The following is a 9,592-nucleotide window of genomic DNA, read 5'->3' on the forward strand; positions in this document are numbered from 1 at the left end:
CTGAGCCTGTGGGTTCGAGACCCACCTGGGCAACTTGGCAAGACCTCATCTCTACAATAAAGATCAAAAAATTAGCCGGGCGTGGTAGTACATGCTTGTAGTTCCAGCTACTTAGAAGGCTAAGGCAGAAGGATCGCCAGAGCACAGCAGGTCGAGGCTGTGGTGGCCGGGAGCGGCCACTGCACTCTAGTCTCGGAGACAGAGTGAGACTCCAACTCAAAAAAAAAAAAAAAAAAAAAAAGATACAGATCAGCAATTTGGTTTTTTTTGTAGTCCAAGTCTCACTCTGTCTCCCAGGCTGGAGAGCAGTGGCACGCTCATGGCCACCACAGTCTCGACTTGCTAGGCTCAGGTGATCCTTCACCTCAGTCTTCCAAGTAGCTGAAACTACAGGCACATGCCACCACACCTGGCTAATTTTTTGATATATTGTAGAGGTGAGGTCTCACCAAGTTGTCCAGGCTGGTCTTGAACCCATGAGCTCAGGCAGTCCTCTCACCTTGCCCTCCCAAAGTTCTGGGATTACAGGCTTGAGCCACTGCACCCAGTCTATTTATTTTTAAACTTCTAATTTGACATTTCATTTTGATCACAAGTAGGTCACTTTAGGATTGCATCTATTTGAAATGTGAACTATAGAAGTTTTCTTCTAAAAGAAAATACACTTATCCCCTGTCTTTGCACCAGAAAGTATCCACAGTAATGAATGATAAAATGACCTAGTTTAAATAAGATAAGACACCCAGCACATACTAGGCACATGGAAGTGCAATAATGTTACTTCTATTGTTTGCCTCCTCCCTGCAAATTTCTTACCTGTTGCAAGCTGAGAATGAGAGTCTTGGCACACTGAATTTTATCAATCTGTCTGGTTTTACTCAGAGTTTCCTTAATTATATCGCCATAGTCATTATAATACTATGAGGAAAAGAAAGAAAATGCAGCTTTAAAATTATTGAAATTTCATGAGATAAAGTATAGGCTGGTTAAAGAAAGGAAAAGTAAATGTTCAATGTTTAATTAAACAGAAGTATTTAATTTCTTCACCTTAAACATAATGAGAGTTTAATGATAATTGTCTAAAGTTAAAGGAATAGTAAGAATAATAAAATTAAAGAAGCTGGGAATTTCAGGAAGAGGTGAGAAAAAGTCCTCATTTCCTTATAACGTGATTCAACAGATACCATCTAAAGGGCGGCAAATCCCAAGAAACAGAACTTTGGTAGAAACTTCCTGAAGAACTAAAACCAAAACAGGTAAAACTGCTTACTTCTAGGATGTGGGTCTAAGTGGGGCTAAGGACAGATTACGATAACAGACTTGACTTTTCATTTAATACTTTAGTGTACTATCCCATTTCCTAACATGTATATATTTTACTATTCTTATACAAAAAATTAAAACACAGACATCTTCAACAGTGACTGGGAAAAATATAATTCAGTTTTTTGACATAAGATTTAAATGAGTGAGTAAATAATTAGGAAAAATTTCTTTTGAAACCATTAAGTCTGTGTATTATTTCCAAGCTAAAGCCTAAAGCCTATGTGAAGAAGTGATTTATATTAGTATGGCAACTGGATTTTCATAATCTTCAAAAAGATGCTTTCATGATGTGAGACACTAAAAGGGGAACTAGCTCAAAAGAATCATCCTTTTCATGCATTTAAGAATTATCTCAGCCATAAAGGAAGAACAAAATCACGTCCTTTGTAGCAACATGGATGAAGCTGGAGAACATCAACCTGAGTCAGCTAACAAAGAAAACAGAAAACCAAACACCTCATGTTCTCACTTATATGTGGGAGCTAAACAGAATAAAGATGGAATTAACACTCAATGTGGATACTCAAAGGAGGGAGGTGGGAAGGGGGGCAAGGGTGCAGAAGCTACATCTTGGGTACAACGCTCACTATTTGGGGCATGGGGACATGTGAAGCCCAACCTCCACCAGTATGCAATATGCCCACGTAACAAACATGCATCTGTCCCTCAATCTAAAATAAGAAAAAAATTAAAATAAGTAAATCCTTACATTAAAAAAAGAATTATCTCAATGAAGAAAAACAGAGAAAGATACATCAAGACATTAAAGCACTTAAGCAGGCAGATAGATATCCTATAAGTTCAGATTTGAACTGAATGTTTATAGAACTCGGGGAAAGCCACAAAGTCAAAGTTATTAGAATACTCACGAAACAGAGCCTATAATGAGGAGAGGTGTCGAAAATAAACATTAAGGATGATAGAAATTTTGAATAAGACTTACTTCTTGGAACCAATACAGCATTGTTAAAGGATTATCAGGAACAATCATAACTAATACATTTTATGCTTCTCTATTTTCTGTTAAAGGGAAAAATTATATAGAAAGGGTATGAACATCTGTAAAATGAAACTAAGATCCAGGCTTAATGAAGAGATAATGAGAGCATTAAGTCATTCCAAATGAATTCGTTTCCTAGGCCTGATGACTCATGTCCTAAGAAAACTCGCAGGGGCCGGGTGCAGTGGCTCACACTTGTAATCCCAGCACTTTGGGAGGCCAAGGTGGGAGGATTGCTAGAGTACAGGAATTCGAGACCAGTCTGGGTCACATAAGGAGACCTTTTCTCTACAAAAAGTAAAAAAGAAATTAGCCAGATGTGGTGGCATTTCCCTGTAGTCCCAGTTACCTGGGAGGTTGAGGCACAAGGATAGCCTGAGTCCAGGAGATTAAGGCTGTAGTAAGCCATGACTGTCATTGCACTGTAGCCTGGGAGACTACTCAAAAGAGAGAGAGAAAAAAAGAAAATTTGCAGAGATTATGGAAACATAGTGTGCTTTAAGAAATGGTCAAATAAAAGGAAAGGTGCTAGAAGACAGGGAGAGAGAATCATAGTTCTGATTTTCCAAAGGGAAAGAAGGTCATTTGGAAAATTAAACAACCTCTTCCTGACAAATGCCTGGCATCAACCCTGGCTATTCTCATTTAGGTTGATCAAGACCCAGAAATATGTAATTTGGAATAATATTCCAGATGACTGATGTAAAATCAGGATAAAGAGTAACTACTATGAATAATTTATCCGTGAGCTTCATGTTGAACCTAAGCAAGACTATACAGGACACATTACTAAAAGCAGTGCTTGTGAATACTTAGAAAGGAAATGGTCATTAAGGGCAAGCAGGAGTTCACTAACAGACCATGACATATTCTTTCAGAAAGGCTCAATAGGCAAATATAAGAGTCTATCCGGCTATCAAGTTCTTTCATGATTTCGTTGACTAAATAGAGAAAAATGGGCTGAAACAGGTAGGCATGTTTATGTTGCTATCTTGACAAGTGCTTTTCTTCCCTCCCACACTTATCTAGTAAGCTTCTATTCATCCATCCAAACCCTGTTTACACATTAGCTTTAGGAAGTCTTCTCTGGTTTCTCTCACTTAAGTCTCTGTATTTGGTGTCAGTTTTTTGATTTGCACACCCGTCACAACAAAATTATGCTGAGGCTTTGAGAGCTAGGCTTTGAGGCCAGACAAACCTAAAATTAAATCCCAGACTTTGCTCCTTTAGTAGTTGCACGACCTTGGGAAAGTTAATCTCTCTGAGCCTTAGTCTTCTCACCTGTACACAAGGACACCGTTTCTAACCTCAAGGGTTTATCATAATGCTCAAAGATAATGTGAAAGCTTTAGAACAGTGTCTCAAACATAAAGGCATGGACACGTGGCAGCCATTCGTGATCAGCATGTTACATTATATTATGTTTACGTTTCAGTCACTTGCTTCATCTGTGAGCTCCTCAGTGTAGAAATCATGTCTTATTTAAACCTGTGACTACCAGCATAGTGCTCATCACATTGCAGCTGTTCAGCAAAATTCGATAAATTAGCTACTGTATCATTACTAGAACTGAATCATACCCAGACAGGGACGAAGATACAAGTAGATCAAATAGCACATACGATATTCTAAAAATGGGCAAAATAAGACATTTTCTCTGCCACAAGAGCAAGGCAAATACAGGAAATCTGAGAAGTGTTCCCTCCTATCTGTGCCTGTCAGGCCATAGTATTTTGAGTTCTAAACATTGCTTTTTCAGAGACAGAAACAAAATGGAGCTTGTGAAGATGAAAGCAGCTGGAAAGTGACTGTGCTCCTTCATAGAACTGGTGTCTCCTACTCAGTGGAGCTGAGACAACAGCACAGACTGAGAAAAAGCTTATACTTACACAAAAGAGAGAAACTTTATCAGAAAGTCATTCATATTACATAGGTGAAATACATGCATTTTAGCTTGTCCTCATTCTTTCACTTTAATTTCAGATTTCTCTGCTGTTTAGATGGAAGGAGAAAAATCAAGAGTATGTAACTGTACCTTCATGTAGTGCTTGAAGATGTCTGCAGCTGCATGCATGTCAACAATGTCATAAATGATAAGTTTGCTGAAGGCAGCAAGTAGATTCCTTCTCTTATGTAAGGCCTCAATTTTATTCGCTTCATCTTCTTCATCACCCTCTAACCACAGAAAATAAATTGGTTATGAATTTTGGCCGTCACCCAAGCAAAATAAAGCAGATAATTTGTAAAACTGAAAACTAGTCTAATACTATAACTTCACACAATGGGTACAATTCAGTTTCAGATGAGACAAAAACTGCTATACTAATTATTTTAGTTAGGGTGCTGTATTGAGTTACACACTTAACAAACACTTAAGAGGCATTAGGGTCCTATATCTCCTAAAGAATTATCACGGCAAAGACTGAGTAAGATGAGCAAACCATACACAGTCTGCCATCCATATCTGCAGATGGTACCCACAGACAATGAGGGCTGACTGTATTATGCTATGTTAGACAGGGGACCTGAGCATCCGCGGATTTCAGTACTCTTGGGGGTCCTGGAACAAATCCCTGGTGGATGCCAAGGGACTACTGTATAAAAAGATAACTTTCTGAAACATCTGTCAAAACAGCATTATTAAGTTGCCTGTTTACTTTCAAATACTGTCTTATCTTATTTCAATATTCCTTATGTACTAATATATTCCCAGAGAGAAAAAGTTTCTGGAAAAAAATTTTTTTTTTTTTTTAAGTTGGAGTCTCACTCTCACCCAGACTGGAGTGCAGGGACAGGCTCACATCCACTGCAGCCTCAGCCTACTAGGTTCAGGTGATCCTACTGCCTGAGCCTTCCAAGTAGGTGAGACTAACCACCCACCACACCCAGTTAATTTGTTTGACTTATTGTAGAGACGAAGTCTCGCCAAGTTACCCAGGCTGGTCTTGAACCCTGGGGCTCAGGCAATCCTCTTGCCTCTGCCTCCCTAGGTGCTGGGATTACAGGTGTGAGCCACCTCGCCTGGCTTGAAAAATTTTAAAACACAGGGAAAAAGTTTTCTTTTAGAAAAATATCTGGAGGAGTAATGAAAATATATGGATAAGTTAAACTTCAGTACTCGTCCTAAACATGGTTACATTATCAGCTAAGAAATAAAATATTTCACAAATCATGTTAGGCATATATAATTATTTTCAAAAAGCCCTATTAAATAAATACCTTCAAAACAAGTATGTTTCTTCATCAATTGTTTTAGTTTCAGACCCCACTGAGTTTTCTCTTTCTAATGCTAGTAAAAAAAGTACAACACAGCTCTGGATGATAATATTTGTTTCAGGCTCTGTGCTGACCCTCTCACATCTCGGTCTTCCCTCATTTTGGGGTCAGCCTTCTTTCTTCTCTTCTTTACATGTATATATTAATAAAAAGAACTTACTCTCAATTTTTATTTCCTCTCTTCTAATTAGTGCTGTGTAAGGCATCAATGCGTTGAGAATTAGAACTGTTTGTAAGACAAGTAGCAGTACATTTTGTCTCAAAATTAATATAGACTTAAACATACTACTTCACAGACTAGCATTTTCTAAAATGTTTTAAGTAAAGAACATTCCTTTTCTTTTTATTCCTTTCATAAGAACATTCTAATAGCACCAAATAGATTTATGGATCAAATACACTTCTTATATTAGAGAGAGTAGATACACTTCTTATATTAGAGAGAGTAGATAATCTATTTCACAAATAACCTATTCTAAGTAACATTGATTTACAACTAATCATTAATAATTCAGCCTGTCGGGCTTGGTGGCTCAGCCTGTAATCCCGCGCCTTTGGGAGGCTGACGTGAGTGCACTGCCTGAGCCTGCAGGTTTGAGACCCGCTTGGGCAACTTGGCAAGACCTCATCTCTACAATAAATCAAAAATTAGCTGGGCGTGGTAGCACACGCCTGTAGTTCCAGCTACTTGGAAGGCTGAGGCAGAAGGATTGCCGGAGCCCAGCAGGTCGAGGCTGTGATGGCTGGGAGCGGCCACTGCACTCCAGTCTGGGCGACAGAGTGAGACTCCAACTCAAAATAATAATAATAATAATAATAATAATAATAATAATAATTCAGCCTCATTTTGTTAAGTCATCATCTACAGGCTCAGCACAATTTTGACTAGTGAGGCTTGGTAACTGTCTTTCAGCATTTAGTATGTTATAGCTATACTTTGTTCATTTAAGTAATACATAATGACCACTTAGGAATAGAAAAATCTGGATGCTCTCCTTTAGAAAAATTATGAACCTGGACATAGTCATTAGAAACATCTCTCCAGGCCGGGCTCGGTGGCTCAGTCTGTCATCCTGTGCCTTTGGGAGGCTGAGGTGAGTGGATTGCCTGAGCTCGGGGGTTCGAGACCTGCCTGGGCAACTTGGCGAGACCTCATCTCTCTAATAAATCAAAAATTAGCCGGGCATGGTAGTATGCGCCTGTAGTTCCAGCTACTTGGAAGGCTGAGGTGGAAGGATTGCCGGAGCCCAGTAGATCGAGGCTGTGGTGGCCGGAAGCAGCCACTGCACTCCAGTCTGGGTGACAGAGTGAGATTCTAACTCAAAAAAAGAAACATTTGTCCTATATATACCTTTGTACATGCAGGAAATGACAAATGTACACAATTATTCATTATAGTATAGTTTATAATAGCTGAAGACTGGAAACTAGCCATATGCCAATGAATGTGAAATGAATTATATAAACCATGCTATATCTACACAAAGAAATGATATGCAGCTGTCAGAAAAAGATAAAAGAAGCTCCCTATGTCATGATAGGGAAAGACCTCTGATATATGGTGTTAAAAGAGGGAGACTATATTATGTCTGTTCTTACTCTTGTTGGTTTCCGAACTACATGAATGTATTACCATTAATTTTTTTTTAAAGAAAGAAATCTCAATTATTTTAGAATTGGATTTTCTTCTCCTATCTTTTGGGGCCAGTAAAACAAGGTCAACAATGACAAGATAATAGCTATAAATACCCATGCTCTGGTTTTCCTCATCTTGGTCAATGAAAACATGATCCATCACAAAACTGAGGAGTTCAGACTGGAGTCCAGTATCAGGATTAAATACCAAAGGCTGAAGGCCCTCTCTGCCACCTGTCATTAATTGGTGGCTAAAAATCATCAGAAGGTCACAAAGTAACATGAAAGCCTAGAATACAAAGGAAACAAAATAGTTTAAGCAAAATAATATATGCATAAACTGCAAATACAAGTCAAATGCTAATGAAAACATACTAAAGTTTAGTTCAAAAGCAGTATAATAAACATTTTAAGTATTTAAACTCTATTTAGTTTCAATTTCCAAACTTAAAATTACTTTTTCTCATTTAACACTTGTCACATTTAAGAATTTCCCCCCAAATAAAACCTTTTTCTTTTACTTGACTGTATTAATTCAAAACCAGCTGATTAAGAGATGACTGGAACTTTTAAAAGATAAGTTTAACTCAACTCTAGAAATACAAAATTGCTATAACAGATGACAGAGGTTAGACATCAATTATATATTGCTTAATCAAATTAGCAAATAATAAGTTTTAATAAAATAAAGACAAACTATAAGTCAAAAAATTATAATGCAGTACTCAAAGTTGTAAGCTGCTAGTTGGAATTTAAAAAAATCTAATGTAAAAATAATTTCTAATAGTCATGAACCACATAATGACACTTCAGTCAATAACAGACCACATATACCACCACAATGTTGGACCTATAAGATAATAACAGAACTGAAAAATTCCTATTGTCTAGTGATGTAGTAGCCACCATAACTTCATAGTCAATGCATTACTCATGTATTTGTGGTGAAGCTGGTGTAAACAAGCTTACAATGCTGCCAGTCATATAAAAGTATAGCATACCCAATTATGTACAAAACCTAGTACTTGATAATGATAATAAATGACTATGTTTCTGGTTTATGTAAATTCCATGCTACACTTTTGATTGTCATTTTAGAATATACTCCTTCTACTTATTCAGAACAAGGTTTCCTCAAGCAGCCCCTTCAGGAGGTATTCTAGAAAAAGGTTTTGTTATCATGCATGTTACTGCCCCTGGAGACCTTCCAATAAGACAAGGTGTGGTGGAGGAGTGTGATACTGATGATCTTGACCCTGTGTAGGCCAACATTAAAGTGTGTCATGTCTTTAACAAAAATGCTTTAAAAGTTTTTAAAAATCAATTTTAAAAAATTTACAGAAAAAGGATATTAAGAAAGTAAACAATAAATCAAAAATTAGCCGGATGTGGGAGCGCGCGCCTGTAGTTCTGGCTACTTGGAAGGCTGAGGTGGAAGGATCTCTGGAGCCCAGCAGGTTGAGGCTGCAGTGGCAGGGAAGCGTGCCACTGCACTCCAGTCTGGGCGACAGAGTGAGACTCTAACTCAAAAAAAAGAAAAAAAGAAAGAAAGTAAACAAGGCTGGGTGTGGTGGCTCACATGTGTAATCCAAGTACTTTGGGAGGCCAAGGTGGGAAGACAGCTTGGGCCCTGTAGTTTGAGACCACCCTGGGCAACACAGTGAGACCCCATCTCCACAAAAAAAAAAATTAGCCAGGCATGGTAGCACATGCCGGTAGTCCAGCTACTTGAGGGATTGAGGCAGGAGGATCACCTGAGCCCAGGAAGTCATACAAGGTATTTATGTTTTTAGTTGTGTTATATAAAAGTCAAGAAGTTTTAAAAATTAAAGTTTTTAAAGCAAAAAAGTTACAGTAAGCTAAGGTTAATTTATTATTGAAGAAATATTTTTAAATAATATAATACAGCTTAAGGTGTAAAGTGTTTATAAAGACTACAGCAGTACACAATAATATCCTTAGGCCTTCACATTGACTTACCGCTCAATCACTGACTCGCCCAAGCAACTTCCAGTCCTGCAAGTTCCATTAATGGGAGGCACCTTATTATTACTACTATTATTTTCTTTTAAAGAGAGACTCACTCTGCAGCCCAGGTTGGAGTGGAGTGACATGATCATAACTCACTGCAGCCTCAAATTCCTGGGCTCAAGGGATCCTCCTCCCTCAGCCTCCTGAGTAGCTAAGAATACAGGAGTGTACCAACACTACTGGCTACTTTTTTTTTTGAATTTGAGTCTCACTCTGTAGCCCAGACTGGAGTGCACTGGCCGCTCCAGGCCACCGCAGCCTCGACCTGCTGGGCTCTGGCGATCCTTCCGCCTCAGCCTTCCAAGTAGCCGGAATTACAGGCAT

General features: G+C 38.4%; 1 protein-coding gene across 2 annotated transcripts in view; it reads right to left on the minus strand.

The window, feature by feature from the left end:
• STAG1 (stromal antigen 1) overlaps positions 1-9,592 on the minus strand; it is a 283,214-nt gene that overhangs the window by 23,374 nt on the left and 250,248 nt on the right. For both annotated transcript variants that reach the window (XM_008064213.2, XM_021715629.1), the window contains exons 23-25: positions 7,352-7,526; positions 4,362-4,501; positions 817-918 (exon numbers count right to left, since the gene is read on the minus strand). In XM_008064213.2, coding sequence (XP_008062404.1) covers positions 817-918; positions 4,362-4,501; positions 7,352-7,526 — 417 coding nt within the window. The remainder of the gene's footprint in view (positions 1-816; positions 919-4,361; positions 4,502-7,351; positions 7,527-9,592) is intronic.

This window comes from Carlito syrichta, unplaced genomic scaffold, assembly GCF_000164805.1.
Source record: "Carlito syrichta isolate Samal-C Ts95f unplaced genomic scaffold, Tarsius_syrichta-2.0.1 Scaffold307227, whole genome shotgun sequence".
NCBI classification, from domain to species: Eukaryota; Metazoa; Chordata; class Mammalia; order Primates; family Tarsiidae; genus Carlito; species Carlito syrichta.